The sequence below is a fragment of the Megalobrama amblycephala genome, linkage group LG7, assembly GCF_018812025.1.
Source record: "Megalobrama amblycephala isolate DHTTF-2021 linkage group LG7, ASM1881202v1, whole genome shotgun sequence".
Taxonomy (NCBI): domain Eukaryota; kingdom Metazoa; phylum Chordata; class Actinopteri; order Cypriniformes; family Xenocyprididae; genus Megalobrama; species Megalobrama amblycephala.
In genome coordinates, this window is record NC_063050.1 from 13,270,541 (window position 1) to 13,288,791 (window position 18,251).

The 18,251-nt window shown below is 37.1% G+C and overlaps 2 protein-coding genes and 1 pseudogene across 3 annotated transcripts in view; 2 read left to right on the top strand and 1 right to left on the bottom strand.

Annotated features, from left to right (window-relative positions):
* Nucleotides 1-4,678: 4,678 nt before the first annotated feature.
* On the top strand, nucleotides 4,679-6,777 carry LOC125271405 (macrophage mannose receptor 1-like). Its single transcript, XM_048195478.1, has one exon. The coding sequence runs from the start codon at nucleotides 4,849-4,851 to the stop codon at nucleotides 5,599-5,601; it is 753 nt and encodes a 250-aa protein (XP_048051435.1). The 5' UTR covers nucleotides 4,679-4,848; the 3' UTR covers nucleotides 5,602-6,777.
* Nucleotides 6,778-10,590: 3,813 nt separating this feature from the next.
* Nucleotides 10,591-18,251, bottom strand: part of LOC125271712 (B-cell receptor CD22-like) — a 28,268-nt gene continuing 20,607 nt past the window's right edge. The window contains exons 6-13 of one of the 2 annotated variants that reach the window (XR_007185702.1): nucleotides 16,910-17,158; nucleotides 14,901-15,164; nucleotides 14,720-14,822; nucleotides 14,535-14,580; nucleotides 14,080-14,342; nucleotides 12,296-13,964; nucleotides 11,716-11,772; nucleotides 10,591-11,587 (exon numbers count right to left, since the gene is read on the bottom strand). Coding sequence is in view for 1 of the 2 variants with exons in the window: in XM_048195893.1 (XP_048051850.1) it covers nucleotides 13,931-13,964; nucleotides 14,080-14,342; nucleotides 14,535-14,580; nucleotides 14,720-14,822; nucleotides 14,901-15,164; nucleotides 16,910-17,158 (959 nt within the window). In the remaining variant the exon portion in view is untranslated. Of the gene's footprint in view, nucleotides 13,965-14,079; nucleotides 14,343-14,534; nucleotides 14,581-14,719; nucleotides 14,823-14,900; nucleotides 15,165-16,909; nucleotides 17,159-18,251 lie in introns of both variants that reach the window. The other variant, XM_048195893.1, reaches the window with a different exon arrangement.
* On the top strand, nucleotides 17,250-17,366 carry LOC125273189 (annotated as a pseudogene).

Sequence of the window (18,251 nt, forward strand, 5' to 3'; positions counted from 1 at the left end):
GCCCTCACTCATGCCCGCGCGCCCCACCTCACCTCACCTCACCTCGAGTTTGCTGCTGGCTGAAAACTTGTGACAACTATTCCCGCGAAAATGCAACTGCTGTCTGGCGATGAGAAGCGAAAAAGAAAAAAAGCCCTAGATGGATGCATACCGTGCATTTCTTTCAGGTAGGCTAGCCTATGTTTACAAACCTGAAAGTTTTGTCTATTTAAGGGTTATTTATGTACATTTAACGCTGCATTAATAGTTTGACCACCATCAACACATCTGCCTGATTTGATACTAATGAAATATGTCATATTATAATTTCAATTATTTTATTGTGCTATGCATTGCGTTTTGAACCATGGTAAAGATATCAGTTGGGCTGTCAATATCAGAAGAGGAGCATCCATGGACGCACATCCATGAACCACATTATTAGACAGTTTTCTAAGGATGCATGGTTTATTAAAACTATTTAAAAATCACAATACAGCATTAGCTACATAATGCTATTCTTAAATCTACGCTTACAAAGGATAATACATCAACAGAAGTTTAAAACCTTGCTCTGTCTTTGCATGTTTGATGTCCACATATTCTTGTTGAAGAAATTACCGTGGCTGTAGCATTTCTATCACAAAGAAGTGACCGAATATTATTATTTAACTAATAATATATTTTTAATCATGGTGGTTGGCTTTGATCGTGCTGTGCTGTCTAACAACAAAAATCAGCAGGCTTTTTCAGCGCCCTCTGTAGGCATTTGTTATAATATATAATGTATTAACAGTTCAGGGAAAAAAATTCTTGATGTGTTTAAATATACAGATTAGCTTATTTTGGTTAATTTAGAAGAAATCTACAGATGCAAACAGACAGAGGGTAGTAGGCTTAAAACAAACTCAATCTAAATGTGTAGGGTTAGGGTTAAAAGTTTTCTTTCCATTAGGGTAAAAGACATGGAAGCAAAAATGGACCACTATCTTAAAATTGTCCACTTCATGAAAGAAGTATTCCAATAACACCAAAAAAATTAAAACGATTTATTGATTTGTGCAAAATAAACCAGTTTTTAGTGAAACTATGGCTCTCTCCTTGGTCCAGTCATTTATTCCAAATATAGCTACTTGAAAATAGTTGCTGTTGACTTCTCTTGTGATAAACCTAGTGAATACTAAAGAAGACCATGGTCTCTGTGTGAACTGATTATTTTGTAGAAATCTGTGGAGTATAAAACAATTGCGTGAGTGTGAGGGAAAGTCAGAGTTGTCTTAATATATTTAAGGGTTTATTATTTTTTGAATAAATAATTATGAGAAGTGCCCTTTTTTCCACTTGAGCCCCTGCCCCCCAAAATGTCTGTGCACGTCCCTGGTTCTTTAAATAAGTTTGGTTTTAGTTAATTATTTGATGCTATAAAAATGGGGGGTGAGACGTCATCACGCTTCTTTGAGTGAAGTAGTGACGGAAGCACCAACTGACTTTTTTCTGGATCTTCGGGAGGAGATTGGAGCTTTAACTTTAATTACTACATTGCCATAACTGTTTATTTCAAAATAATTATGAAATAATGAGTTGTTTTGAGTTTGGGCGGGACCTTGATATCGCGGCTCCACTTTGCGCTCAGTACTGCGCAGACTCGGGTTTCGAGTTCACTATGCGCAGACTCGAGACTCAAGATGACACACTGTATAGACACACTGGCGGCTTCATTTACTACAATGGAAGAGAGTGAAGGTGCGTCCATATGTTTTTTACAGTCTATGTTACTGACTGAGAAACAATCAGACTAAATCCAAATCTTTTCAGATTGTTATGCAAGCGCGTTTGGCCAATTCACAGAAAAGAATCGAGACAAAAGAATGATTCATTCACAAATGATTGGAATCACTGGTTTATGATACGGGACACACATAATTGCTGAAATATCCGCACGGAAAACGTTTCTCAGGTCAGTCGGAGGAGCATGCATGTCACAAACAGCCGTATATATCCGTACAGCTGCAGGCGCCACTGCGGCCACATATCTAACCACATTTAGCCGCACTGCCAGGAAAAGAGGAGGAGGGAGACTGGGGTTCCCTCGAGCCGGATGAAGATGATTGCCGGGCCGGATTTGGCCTGCGGGCCGCCAGTTGACTGATTTATGTTAACATTATTTTATTAGAGTTAATGCACAATTAATGTTGTTAATACACATGTGTGCAATCACATCTAGTTCTTATCACACAATTCTACACTGTTTATGAAGCAGAATTCTGCTCTTTCCATTACAGTGGCAGTCTGTTGAGAAGAAGGAGGGGTGTTTGTTAAGAAAGAGACGTGTCCATGAGAATACTGCTTGGTAGACTGTGGTTTTGTTGCTGTGAAAGATAGTGTTCATGCTGCCTTAAAATGTTAAGTTTAGTCAACTCAAATAACCAAGTTGTCACTTAGTACAGCTTTACATTTCAAGTTGACCACACTTAACATTTTATGGCAGTGTGAATACTTTTTTTTTTTTTACATTGAAACAACATTTTTTTTTTACAGTGTATGATCATTTCTCAAAATTTTCCAGTACATCCTTCCTGTAATTCAGAGAATGAACGTATGCATAAAAACATGTTTTCCAGATGTGAAATAAATAATCTTGTGCGCAGCTGAGTGGTTTCCGATCTCCGCCTCATAAATCCTAATGTCTTTAAAGGGATAGTTAACCCAAAAATGAAACATTTGTCATTTCTTAATCATCCTCAAGTGGTTCCAATCATGTTTGAGTTTCTTTCTTCTGTTGAACACAAGAGAAGATATTTTAAAGAATATTGGTAACTAGAAAGTTGATGGCACCCATTGACTTCCAGTGAGAAAAAAAAAAAAAAAATACTATGGACATAAATGGACGCCGCCAACTGTCTAGCTGATATTCTTTAAAATATCTTCTTTTGTGTTCAACAGAAGAAAGAAACTCATACAGGAACAAGATGAAGGTGAGTAAAAACTATCCCTTTAACATATAAAAGAGCACCAGTCATCATGCTTTAGGCTACTTGAGAAAGGTTAGCAGCATGAACTGCTTATATTTCCAATCACTCCGACTCTCTGCCGTGAGGAAAAATGTGTACATCTGTTAGAACCTGATATGGTGTGAGGCTTTTAGTATTTGAGTAACAAATGGTCACAGATCTGTCACATTTCCCCATCAGGCAAATCTGCTGATGCATTCAAGCAAAAACAAGACTAACAAACCCCAAGTTGTGACATACAGCACTTTTTTTAAATATATATATATATATATGAAAGTTGGCATGGATTTTAGGATTTTAGTGTTTAAATCAACGTTTTATAAATGAAGTCCAGGTCTCATGTTTCTTCAGCTCAGGACTGCTGCATTGCAGACAAAAAGACTGACTTGGCATTTTGCAAGTCTTTAAGAATTGTTTTTAAAATAACAAATACTGAGGTCTGAATAAAGCTGTGTTTTCTTCACTTTAATTAATGAGTTTATCTATTAATGTTTGACTTTTCCCCCCTCTTTCCCTCTTCTTGAATCTTGTCAGCTCTGCCGCCGATGCAGTAGATCAAAACATAATACACAACACTGAAACTGAATTTTGATTATTGATTCAATATTATTGATTTGAATATATATTTCACACTCTTCTCTGAATCTGACCATGGTTGAACCAGTCTGTTTCAGGGCAGATCAAAGGGTTTTGCTCAAATTTGGGCTTCCTAACCCAGCTTTAAAAGTGTTGTATCAGGATGTCACTCAGTTTGTTATTCTTGTATTTGTTTGAATGGATCAGCAGATTGTCCTGCATTCGTGACAGAACATTTGCTACTCAAATACTAAAAGCCTCACCCTCCGAACATGGCATTAATGCTGAGCATTCACAAAGGAGGTGAGACGGAAACAAGTGTCAGCTGGGACAATGGAGAATCAAACAGTGTATATTTCATTCATACAGTGAAGTTAATGCAGTGTTATTTTACATTTAACACTGCATTTATAACATGTGAGTTAAAAACGGCTCACTATTTGGCAGGTATTGCGTTAAAGTCGCCCTTTTTATTCATGCACTTATAACTGCATTATTAATGATTTATAATGAATTTGTAAATGACTTATTGCTCATTAACAAACACCTTTATAAACCCTTTACAAAGGTAACTTAATGTAAAGTGTTAAATGTAAAATAACACTGCATTAACTTCACTGTATGAATGAAATATACACTGTTTGATTCTTCGTTGTCCCAGCTGACACTTGTTTCCGTCTCACCAGCTTTGTGAATGCTCAGCATTAATGCCATGTTTAAAAAAAGGGGACCTTAATGTAAAGTGTTACTGATTACTTAATTCAATTTCTGTACCTTATTTGTGTCTAACTACTGTTATATTTACCTGAAAAGCTGTTTATTTAATTTGTATCTTTGTGTTTATTTGTGCTATTGCTCGTAGTTTAATTATTTGTTCTTTTTATATTACAGAGTATGTTTAAAAATGATGTTTCATATTTATATTTTATATTATATTTCTATAGTTTTTCCCCCATTGTTCTTGCATTCCATGTATAAAAATCTGGCGAGTAAAATAAAAAAAATCAGAGGACTGAAGAGTCAAAATGAAAGTGTTTCTTCAAATTCTGCAAAAAAACTAGTATCTCTGCTTGTGTGTGTGTGTGTGTGTGTGTGTGTGTGTGTGTGTGTGTGTGTTTCAGCTCATTTGGTTTGGATATTTACTACACAAATACTTGAAGAGTCTGGCCATCTGGTTGGTCAGTGCCTTCCAGTTTTTTTATTGTCTCTCACAGAAATAAAAACTGCCCCTTCATCACTGAGATCACACAAACTCTGCGCTGAGTAGATCATCTGTGGAGAAATGAAGGCTGTCGTCACTCTGCTCCTGTTTTTGAGTCTCTCTGGACTGAGCTTCAGTCTCCACAGAAAACATGTGTTTGTGAATAAATTAATGACCTGGAAAGATGCACAGACGTACTGCAGAGAACACCATGATGACCTGTCCACCGTCAATAAAGAAGAGGCACAACTGCTCTCTAGAAATCCAGAAGTCAATCATTTATATTTTTGGATTGGACTGCACATGAGTCCTAACAACCCAGAAAAATGGATTTGGTCTGGAGGTGAGGATGAACAAATTGACAATTGGGACACTGGGGAACCAGACAGGATCACTCAAGAGTGTTGCGTTGTAAGAAAATATAATTATAAACTGCACAATCTTCCGTGCTCAGCGACTCTGCCATTTTACTGTATGCGGGTCTTTGAGCCCATTCTGGTGCATCAGAACAAGACGTGGGATGAAGCCCTGGACTACTGCAGACAGAACTACATTGACCTGGTGAGTCTAAGATCTGAGATGATTATGGCAGAGGTGATAAATAACGCTACATCATCCCAGACAGCTTCTGTGTGGACCGGCCTGCGCTTCATGGCTGGTCATTGGTTCTGGGTCAGTGGACACAATCTTCAATATAAAGCCTGGTCTGTGGAGGGGGAGCTCCAGTGTCCTGCCAGAAACCTGCGCTGTGGAGCTCTGGAGAGACAAAATAATATTTGGACACCCAAAAATTGTGAGGATAAACTCAACTTTGTCTGTCTTAAAAAGCTATAAATGTGCTTCATGTTGCATTACATACATTTCTTCATGTAGGCCTATATATGATACTGATTCATTTATAAATCATGAATCAATAGAAATCTATTGCTTTACAGTAGTATGTATGGTTGTTAAAAATAATGTTTTTTAATCATTCATTTTAGTCGTGTCAACATATACATTGTCTTGTAAAACAATGTTTAGTCAAAATCTTTTATGGGCTTGCAGAGACATTATAAATTATATGTTTGATTTATTATAAAAATAAAGATTTAGATTGTCAGTTAGATTTTAATAGCCATAAAAGATATGTAAAACAATCAAGCTCAGTCTTATTAGCTTTATGATAAAAAATTGTTTAACTTTTGATCATGCTTTGTTGTTTTTAAACTCAGTGATATTTTCACAAATCATATGGATTAACAATTTAGTCTCAGACTAACCCGTCTGTAATTTATCAGATTTAATGTCTTTATATTTATTTTGGCTAGGAAGCAAATAAGATATTATCATTGTAAAATAAGATTGTAAGTTTTGCTCATTTTGTTTATTTTCAGTATGTAAATCTTGTATTCAAATGTTTAAATGGTTTTGCCCCTCACCGTTATGTCATTTTTCAAGAGATTGCAGTGGTTCAGATTCACCAGAGCGGCTTCTGGCAGCAACTGAAACATTTTATTCTGTAAAACATCTTTTGTTCAGATTCAGTGAAAGGTGCAAAAAGTTGGAATTCGCTCCCTGATCATTTAAAATCTGCTGCAAGTTTTAATAAACTTTCATTCATGTTTATTTTTATTTTATTGTTTATTTTTAGTGTTGTTGTAATTGTAGTCAATAAAAACTCTTTCTATGGATGAGTGTTGTAAATTAGCTTTAGCTAAAAGCACTATGATACTTGCATTGGATGGCTGTTGTCTCAGTTTTGTCAATGTTTATTGGATCTGTCCCTTTCCAAATAAATGGAAATAAACAAAACAATACAATTTGATGGACTATAACAGGAATTGCTCACTTGTATGTTATGTTTACCTCACCACAAATGTTCCTCCACTTTGTTTTGTTCAGCTTTTCTGTACACTATTCCCATATTTGCATGTACTTTGACAGGTCAGGTCGACTGCTTTGGATATCAGGATTGTATTCTCACTACACAGCAGCATATTCTCTGTTGTTGGGTTTTGAACCACCACTTTTTGCACAGAATTTTTACATAAATATTTCACTGTGCAAAAAAAAAAAAAAAAAAAAAAAAAAAACTATGAACACACAATCAAAGATCATCCTAACAATGTTGTTTTTATAAACATCTTGCATGATAGTAAAAAAAAAAAATCCTTATCTTAGAACAAAACATCTGTCTCAACATGAATAAGAGAAGTGAGTAAAACAATATTTTACTCTTGTTCATAGCTTGGGAAACATTTGCTGACACATAATGGCAACTTATTAATTTTGCGTAAGATAATATTGAAATTTTAAGCAAAATGAACATGAATCTCCTTACAGCGTTCGTACAGATCTGTAAAATGAAATTCATTTCAAGCACTACTTTTTTAGTTTTCAATGACAACAATTAGTTATCAATGTTATCAATGGAAATGGCATTGAATCATTGTTACAATGTGATGTTGGTTTAACATCATGCTTGCTCTCTCAGAAAATGAAACAACTACAACTGACTTAAAGCCACACAGAGGTGTTCCAAGGGCTTGGAGAATTACACATATACATTGATCCAGAGGTTCCTTAGTGGTTCATGGATGTAGAAAGATTCCCCTGGCCATAATGAACAGACTAAAGAAACTCTGGATCAGTTAGTGCAGAATGATGTCACTGCGCCAGAGCCAACAAAATGGGTCAACAGTCTGGTGGAAACTGAAAAGAAAAATGGCTCGCTTATGTCTTGATCCTCGTGAACTAAACAGATGCCAGCACTACTCCATACCAACACCAGAGGATGTACAGAGCAAACTGGTCGCTAACAAACTGTTCACAATTTTGAACGAAAAGGATGGGTACTGGCAGATTAAGCTAGACAAAGCTTCATCATTGCTGTGTACTTTTAACTCACCTTGGGGACGCTTCAGGTTCAAATGTCTTCCATTTGGCCTAAAATCCTCCAGTGAGGTGTTCAGTGAGGCTTTTGGTGACATTAGTGGTGTGATTAGTTTTTTTCACAATTAGTGTGATTGCTGATGATATGATCATTGCAGCGGTTGATGAGAAGGAGCACACAGAAAGTGATGGACAGCCAAAGAACTGAACATCAAGTTCAATGCGAACAAAATACAGTACAAAGTCACAAAAGTGAGATACATGAGCCACATAATAAGAGTGGAGGGTGTTCAACTGGACAGTGAAAAGGTAGAAGCAATTGTCCACATGCCCGCTCCAGAAGACCTAAGAGACTGCTGGGCATGACAAAATACTTGTTACAGTACATAAGAAACAAAGCAGTTTTGACGGCTCCATTAAGACAGTTGCTGAGAAAGACTCACAATGGTTGCAGATGCCTGAGCATGATGCAGCACTGGACAGATTAAAAAAAGCACTCACTGAGGCTCTCGTGTTCAGGTTTTTTGACCCGGACCAGCAAATTGTGCTTCAAGCTGACGCATCAAAAGATGGCCTCGGTGCATGTTTACTGCAACAGGAACGCCCAGTCACATATCCCTCAAGAGCACTGACAGATGCTGAGCGCAATTACGCGCAGATTGCAGAGTTGCTCGCGGTGGTTTTTCCATCTGTACGTTTTTGGAGCATCTGTGATTGTACAATCTGATCACAAGCCGCTGGAGGCAAATTTCACAAAGCCTCTGAGTCAAGCTCCAGCCCGTCTGCAAAGAAAGCTTCTGCAGCTGCAGCGCTAGAATCTGCAGGTGAGCCACACACCAGGAAAACACATGCTGATAGCCGACGCTCTGTCTAGGACATTTCTCCCTGAAGACAGACTGCATGATGAAAACATGGATGGTGAGGAGAGAGTAGTTTATGCAATGGAAGCCACTGAGGTCATGGGCACTGAAATGCTTGAAAGGCTCAAGTCAGAGACAAAAGCAGATGAAACATCTTCAAAGCTAAGAGAAGTGCACCAGCGAGGATGGCCTGTCCACAAGAAACAGCTCGACAAAGATCTGAGGAGTTACTGGCCCTTCAAAGACATGATAAGAATCTGTGACGGACTGATAATGACAAATTCATCATCCCAAGAGGTATGCGGCCAGTAATACTGGAAAGACTACATGCTACTCATCAAAGAGTACAACGAACCAAGGAACATGCGAGGAGAGACTTGTACTGGCCAGGTGTGTCTGTAGAGATCCAGAACATGGTTGAAAGATGTACAGTGTGCCAGCAGCTAATGCCAAAGAACCAAAAAGAGCCATTGAAACCCCATGAACTGCCAGAGCTTCCATGGTACAAGTAGGGTGTGGATATATTCAAGCTCAAAGGTTGGTCATTTCTCCTTACTGTTGATCAGTCGTTAGGGTGGAAACATCACAGGGTTGGAAGCCGGCAATGGTGACAGAACAAAGGCCGGAGACACGTTCCTTCAACATTGTGACGGATTCTGGTCAACATACAGAAGGAACAGCAGACACTTGTGTGCAAGCAAAGAACAAGCTCTACCAGATGTTGTGGAGGAAGTTGAAGAGATGATACAGAGCGGTCAATCCAGGAGGACAATGTGCAAGATCAAACTGTGGTGGATGAAAACACTGAGCAAGGATATTGTACTAGGAGTGGGAGGCTTGTGAAAAAGCCAATTAGATTCAGTGATTTTGAAATGGGCTAAGAAGAAGAAGAAGAAGAAGAAGAAAAAGGGAAGTTTAAGAAAATAAATTATGTTTGTGTTCTGAGTGTTTTTTGTTGAAAGATACATAACAAACATGTAAACAGGTGCTGTTTATTATTCCAGTTGTTTTGAACTGTATAATAATTGAGTGGTCATACTTGTTTATTACATGTTGGTGAATCAGTATTTTTCTTTTCCTGCATTTTCTCTTAAATGTAATAAAAAGGGGGGGAATGTAGTATATGCAGGTACATATAGGCTATTAAAGTAACTTCGTCTGTGATTATTGATGCTATTACATTAACTTCCCACTAGAGAGCAGTGTTAGAAAGTTTAAGGAGGCAAGTTGTTACATCCTGTGTGTGTTTGTGTGCAGCATTAAAAGACGACTAAGGCTGCGTCCGAAACCGCCTACTCAATGAGTAGGTACTTAATTTCAATAAGTACTTACTTAACGAGCGCTAAAAGAGTAGGTACTTAACAGCCAAATCTCGTTGAGTATGAATGAGATCCGAGAATAATCCGCCATGTTGACGTTATCATGTGACCTACGACGTTATCGCAAGCGCAACAACTTAAAAGATATGACTAATGTGATTTATTTTTTGTTACAAAAACCCAAATTCGCGTGAATATATTGTTAATTTCTTTATTTTACATGCAAAAATGTCCATCCACAAGCAAAGGTGGCATATTTGTTTTCCTCTTTTTCTTGTTGAATTAGCTTAGTTTCATCCCTCAGGCTTATAAATTAAAAATAAATAACTTTTATGCATTATGATGTATTCAAAATATTTAATCTTGTCATCATGCTTTATGTCTGTGTATATAATCGCAAACTATGATGTATACAAACCCATATTTTTTTGTTGTTGTTGTTGTTGTCATTATTATTGTTCATTGTTAAAGATACACTATGGTATTTTCCATGCTCTTGTATGTAAATTGTAGATCCTGCAATAAAAATAAAGATATGAGCAACAGGTGCACCAACACCTCACAGCACCAGTAACTGAACCCTAGTGCGGTTTTCCTCAGTGTTAGCGATGTCTGCAGCCAAAGAAGACATCAGCAGCTGCTCGAAGATCTCGTCTTTGGAGAAGACTGATTTTATACTCAAAGTAGTAAAAAGTACTTAAAATTAAGATTACACCAGAATTAACTGCTTTTCTAACACACCCCAACACTTACACACAATAATGATGATAAATGCTGACCAAAACTTAATTATATTACTTTTCATTTTACTTCTTTAATAAAACAAGCAAAATGTAATGTTTAGTTATATGACAGCTGTGCATGAACACACACTAGACAAATACAGCTGATGTGAATACATCTCCATTTACAGTCAATTCATGCATTAATTCATTGCTTATTAAAATATATACATTTACTGATAATAGCATAATTAATAAGTAAAGAATTAATAAAAGTAATAATGACAAATAAATGCATATACAAGTCAACAACACACGAAACAAAGCTTTATTCAAATGTATTGATCTAACAATCAGGTATTTACAGTCCTGTTGTCATCTCAACACAGCTGTGCCAATTCTGCAGCTGTATTCTGATCAAGCAGCTGATGAACACCTTCATCATCATGTTCCTCACTGCTGAAGATGATGATGATGATGATGATGATGATGATGATGATGATGATGATGGAACCCTGAACCCCTCAACCTTGGAGCAGTAGTGGGAGAAGATGTGTGGGACAATCTGCTGCTGCAAACATTCATGTGCTCTCCATCAGCAGATTAAAACATTTTACAATTAATTCATGTCAGCATTCTGTTTCTTGCATATTTCATTTCATATTTTTCAATTGCTAATTCTTGTCATGGCTTCATTAGTTTTGTGGTGTGGTGGTCTAAACCACTGAGCTGGTCAGCAGAAGGTTGCTGGTTCGATCTCTGCAGCGTCTCCTCCAGTGTGTCCTTGGTCGAGTCACTTGGAAGGAGGAGTGATGGAGGATCTCGTCCATAACACTGAACCATTCCCAGGATCTGCTGTGGCTCTCCATCCTCAGTGCTCTCACCAGTCTGAGGGCATTCACTGTATTAGAAATAACAAAATGATCTTACTTTATATTTTGTTACTTACTTTATATATATTTTTATTTTGTTTCAGGTTTTCCTCTTTTTTTTTATAACAAATACTGTCGTCAGCTTTTCTTGCAGGTCCTGCTCCACAAAAGCTCTGAAGCAAATGCACAGACATCAAGAATCAGAAAAGTGCTGTAATAAGTCTGTTTAAATTCCAATAATTAAAATAAACTAGACTTTAGATTTAAATACACTTTGTATTCATTTCTGTAGTATCCTCACTCAAAGCCTTTGATGGCATCATTCCTCCACCGGATAAACACACGTGATCATCTGTCCCTGTAACATCAGACAAGATTCACGTTTCCTCTGAGATTTATGTGCTCAAATCTACATTCACATGTTGATGATGTGTTAACTCACTTCTTATCCAATACAAATGTTCCTTAATTTATTAACAATACTAATGGACAAATAAAATAGATTAAACTTATGTGTAGTTACTGTAGATTTGTTTATTTACATTATTTTCATTCATGTAATGTAAACAGTGTTGACAACAGTGAATAATAGCACACACACATCACTCATAATACATAATCCAGCACTCATAAGTCATAATATTTGAAGAAGATGTTCGTGTCAGATGTTAAATAAACATTTAGTAAGCATCTTTAAGATGTATATGGTTTAGAATATGTAAATCCACTTTGGAGAATTAAGGTGTGTTTATCCCGTTATCTATACATAATAAATTGTATTTTTACTGCAAAATCACAACAATAGTGTCTAGCATCTTTACACATTCAGCAGTTTACTCTACAGTAGTTCAGCAAATGTGTTTTTGGTTTTCAATACTCACATTTGACAGCATCCGCGCCGCTTTTCTCCTCCGTGTTCGATTATGACGTATCCTCTCCCGTGGCCTGCTGGGATAGAAAAGTATCCAGCAAGGAATACTTCAGAATCTGGGCGGAAGCAGTAGGCCATTCGGGAACTCCTCGACTACTATTTTATGATTACTGAGGTTTCTGACATACTTTATTGCTCGCCTACTGCTTTCCCCTATTATATATTAGGTAAGTAGGCGGTTTCGGACGCACTTTAAGTAGGCGCACGTCCGAATCTCGCGAGAATTAGTACGTCACGCAGGTAATTTTCACCTACTCTTTTTGCTTCAGACATACTTATTCGCTCGCCTACTGCTTTTCCCCTACTAAATAGTAGAGAAGTAGGCGGTTTCGGACGCAGCCTAACAGTCCCAGTGCTCTCCTCTCATGCTTTATGAATAAAACACATGTAAAGTCACGTGTGGCTGGGTATAAACACGACAGGAGAATATCAAAACACAAACAGTCTTTATTAAATCCAGCAGGGGAATCACAGGAGAATGGGAAAACACAACCACTTAACATTGACAAGACGGGACAAAGAACTGAACAAAACAGAGAGAAAATATACCACACTAAATGAGGGAACTAATGAGGTAATTAATGAACACCAGGTGAACAAAATGAAACTGACACAGACTTGGAAACTAGGTCAGTTTATTTTGACAGGAAAAAACACACTGAACAGAACATAATGCTGACATTAGCGGCATTTAGCGACTTTTTGAGTGACTTTAGCTGCTTTCCATTGAAAATAGTTGACAACACTGTACAGAGGAACATTATTTTGGTAATTACTGATGTGTTCATGGTTACAGGTGATCGCCTTATGTGAATGTCACTAATGACATCAAAACTCTCAATAAGAAAATAAATATGGACCTGAAAAATGTGAGCAGGTAAATGTAAGTTATTATAACTTGGCTAGCCTATTTATAGACAAAGTAGAAACTGGTGTAAAGATTGGCATTATCAACATGTTTTGTGAACCTTGTCCTGACAGCTCTAAAATATAAATAATTATTACAGACCATAATGATTTAAAGCAAAAACACGGTTTGGAAGATGGTTTTACAATGTTTTCCTCATTTAATTTTTCATTAAATTTGTTAGTTAACATAGTACACAAAGAGTTATAAAGTATTTTTTACTGTATTACAGATGTGAAAAACATGAAAAATACAATACCCGGCACATTACAGTAATGAGAGTTTGGTGTAAAATGTGTTATATTGTCATGAGAATGATGTCATAAGGAGACTTTCTGACAATGTTCAGATTTAATGAATTTAGCAATAAAATTTGTTTGACGAGACAGTTTGACGAGACGAGAGGAAACATCTGTTCTGCTCTGACTGTACAAAGCGAGAGCTAAAAGACCTTTGACTATTACAGGTATCAGTGTGTGTGTGTGTGTGTGTGTGTGTGATACTGACAATCAATTAAGATCGTAATAAAAGAGCTGATTATAAATCGAAATCCATCCATATCCAAACAGAAAAACAGTCCCATAAATGTGTATGTGAAATCAAGAGAAGAGGGAAATGAGAACATGACCTGTGCTGGACTCAAATCCAGTTCTCCAGCATCAATAAACCACACGATCTTTACTTGCATGAGCTGTAGATCACATCCTCAGACCTGGAGAGAAATAAATATATTAATGTGGCATTTAAGAAAGTCCCATCAGCAGGTGAGCTCTGATTCAGCATTGATCATGTTTTATTGGGGTTCAGATGAATGAATGGTTTCTCACCTGTTGGCTTCAGATGGATGATGCGTCTCAATGGTCTGACAGTCGTTCTCTTCAGTCTTCTTCATGTCTTTGTTCTTGAAGTGATGGACACTGGCATACTGAACCTCTCCAACATCTCCAGAGTCTGTTTCTGTTTGTTTTCTCCCGGAGCGTTCGGGTTTAATGTTTTCATACAGATCATCCCTCTGATTGGCTGATACGAGTGAATACAGTGGATCGTCATTGGTCAGAGCCGTTTCTGCTGATCTGTCAGAGCGATCCTCCTGCAGTTTATCACATAAAATATCACAGAAATATAACAACAGATCAATCATTCAGAAACACATGTGACTGTGAGTTACTTGCACATTGTTCTCCAGATTGTTTTCATGTCAAATATTTGTCAATGTTTGTATTTTCTAGTTAAATATAATATCCATGTCATTGTAGATTCAGGCATGAATCACTAAACTTGCCTGATTTTGTCTGATAACTTCAGCTCCACCATCTCTCCTCTTCTTCCTGGAGAAAAAATGTTTTCGTTAGAAAGTACTGAAAAGTTTCATTTATTGTAAGAAATTTTTAATATAACTGATAGTGGTTTAAGTTCAACAAATTTTGCAAAAGAATTTAATTCAGGAGCTGCTCAACATTCACTCACTTTATGAACATAATGAAGATGATGATGAAGATAATGATGAAGATCAATCCTCCATATCCCGCCACGATCCCAGAAACTGTGTGCAGAGCAGCTCTCTGAACCCCTAAAACAAGAAGATCATGAAGATCATTTCACACGTGAGACAGATGAACCTGAAAGAGTGTCTGTTTATAGAAAATACCTTTAACAGTGAGAGAAACAGACGCTGATCTCTGAGATCCATATTTATTCTGAGCCTCACAGTAGAAGCGTCCACTGAAACTGGAGCTAAAGCTGGAGATGCTGAAACTCTGTCCAGATCCAACAGCTGAGGTTTCATCCTCCTTAAACCAGCTGAAGTTCAGAGCAGGAGGGTTTGAATCACTGCTGCAGTTCAGAGTCACTGAATCTCCTGACACTATTTCACCAGACGGACTGATGGACACTGAGACGCTCTTTGGAGGATCTACATGAAATATATATAAAACAGCGATGAAAAAAGAGCAAATCTACATCTGAACTGGTGTCAACACAGCTAACAGACTTTGATTTTAAGAATGTTCTCTAAATATTCAGTGTTGGTTCTGGGAATGTAAACCAGAACCAACTTAATTTTGATTTAAAATTCAACATTCTAAGAACGTTGATTTGTAACATTCCAAGAACATGAAAATGTCCAGTTTCCTTAATGTTAGTAGAATGTTATTTAAAGGTTAGTATGATGTTCCTGAAACATTCTTTCAATCATTCAAACACCTGCTGTGAACAAACACTGAAAGAAAGAGAAATAAGAACACAAACTACAACTTTCTTCAGCCACAGCCTTAGATGAACTGAAGATAAAAGACATTAAATCTCTGAAGATATGATTAAACAACTCCACAAACAGCATTACCAGCTTCACTTATTACTAACCAGACTGACTTTATTTCTGCCACATGTCTACAGAAGCTCTTAATGAGAATTAAAGGAGGTTTAGATGTTGATGTCTTATTTAAAATGTTTAGTTTGAGGTCACCATCATGGTGATCAGTGTTTGCTTTAGTTGAGCTCTTGACCCTTGACTTTTGTTGAGCTTCTTTATGAGCAATTGCAGGTGTTTCCAGAAAACATTTCTGCATTGATAAACCAGACCAACATGTCTGGAAGTCAATAAAACAATATTATATTTACAGATTTGTCAACCCATTCATGCTTTAAATTAATTTATCATATAAATAAGGTAATAAGAATAAATCATGTCTAATAAACAAAAATGTCATACAGTCTGTATGAAATTATCAAACAAATCTGGACTAAATTCTGAATAATCTGTGAACTATTTCACTAAAATAAACAGTGGTGGACAAATTACACAAATCAAGTAGCCTACTTTAGTAAAAGTACAGATATAATAAAATATTACTCCAGTAAAAGTATGAAAGTATGAAAAGTACTGATTCATAAATGATTATTTTGTCAATTTTAAATGCTATTTAATAATTTATATAATAAATAATTTACTTTTTAATATTATTATATAATTGACTTAATAATTATATAATAATAATAATAAATAGGCTACGTAAATAATTTTATATTATATATTTTATATAATCCTACTGCTCAAAATACCTGGGGTTTTCCCAAAATAACCACTATATGTTAGTCACTAGTTCTAGGTTGTGACAGACTTGTGAATTCAGTTAACTGGAGACTTGCTCTGAGTCTGAACGGATGATTTCATCAATGAGTTGTTGACTCGAGAACATCTGCAGATCAGTCCAATTCACAAATGAATTGTTTGGTGTGAACTGATTTATCAGGTTCATTGAGAAGAATCAGTTCATTCATAAATTGAACACTGCTTTTGCTTCTCGGAGCACATGATGATTTCTTCATTTCAGAATAAGGTTCTCTCTCTCTTTCTTTCAGTGTTTGTTCACAGCAGGTGTTTGAATGATTGAAACAGTGTTTCAGGAACATCATACTAACCTTTAAATAACATTCTACTAACATTAAGGAAACTGAACATTTTCATGTTCTTGGAATGTTACAAATCAACGTTCTTAGAATGTTGAATTTTAGATGAAAATAAACGTTCCTATAACATCAAGAAAACTGGACGTTTTTAATGTTCCCAGAACCAACACTGAACGTTCTTATAAGAAAATTCTGTTAGCTGGTCGTTACTGTCCACCACTGAATATTAATGCATCAGTTTGTACTCACATTCGACATTAAGATAAACAGCAGGAGAGCTCAGATGATCATTATTTCCTCTTATTTCACACTGATAGTTTCCTTCATCAGAACGACTGACTGACCACAGATGAAGCTGATACTCTGTTCTATCAGTGAATCTCTGTGTGTTTCTGTACCAGATGAATGTTGTTTGTTCAGTCAGAGAGCAGCTGCTTTTACATGTCAGAGTGACTGAATCTCCCTCTTTCACTCTCTGCTGTGTCTCCACCTGCAGGTCTGACACAACAACAACAACAATAACAACAACATCTGATTCACTGTGATAATACTAAAATAATAATATTAAAACTCTAAACTGAAGCACTATGCCAGCAGCCATATCACCCTGTAGCCCAAGACCGGTTGCCCACTGAAGCTAAGCAGGGCTGAGCCTGGTTAGTACCTTGATGGGAGACCTCCTGGGAAAACCAAGTAGCTGCTGGAAGAGGTGTTGGTAAGGCCAGCAGGGGGTGCTCACCCTGTGGTCTGTGTGGGTCCTAATGCCCCAGTATAGTGACGGGGACACTGTACTGTAACAAGCACCGTCCTTCGGATGAGACGTTAAACCGAGGTCCTGACTCTCTGTGGTCATTAAAAATCCCATGGCACTTCTCGTAAAGAGTAGGGGTGTAACCCCGGTGTCCTGGCCAAATTCCCTCCATAGGCCCTTATCAATCACGGCCTCCTAATAATCCCCATCCATTGAATTGGGTCTTTCACTCTCTCTCCTCTCCACCTTCAGCTGGTGTGTGGTGAGCGCACTGGCGCCGTTGTACTGTGGCTGCCGTCGCATCATCCAAGTGGATGCTGCACACTGGTGGTGGATGAGGAGAGACCCCTGATATGATTGTAAAAGCGCTTTGGGTGTACAGTAGTACATATGAAAGCGCTATATAAATGCCTCATTCATTCATTCATTCATTCACTATAGACAGCAATTATATAATATATGTTTCTGTGGTACAGATGATAGTTTATTCAAAAGATAATAAAAATGTTTCTATTTCTTGGAGTTCACTTTACCTGTGACATTAAGATGAGCTCCAGGAATCACCGTCCATCTTATATTCCAATCATCTGTAAATCTGCAGTAGTAGACGTGTTTATCAGCTTCTGTTACATTCGTCAAAGTGATGCTGGAAGTGTCTTCATCACTCAAACACTCAATCCATCCTCTCTTCTCTGGATCTGAACACAGATCAGGTGATTCTCCAACAGTTACAGCAGTTTTTGTCCACGTGACTGTTTTGATGTCATAATATTCAGGAAGTGTTACAGTACAGGATATTTTCACTGTTGATCCCTTTAATGCACAAACATATGAAGGGCT

Coding starts and splice junctions, on each gene's coding strand:
- LOC125271405 (XM_048195478.1), top strand. CDS start 4,849: ATGAAGGCTGTCGTCACTCTGCTCCTGTTTTTGAGTCTCTCTGGACTG.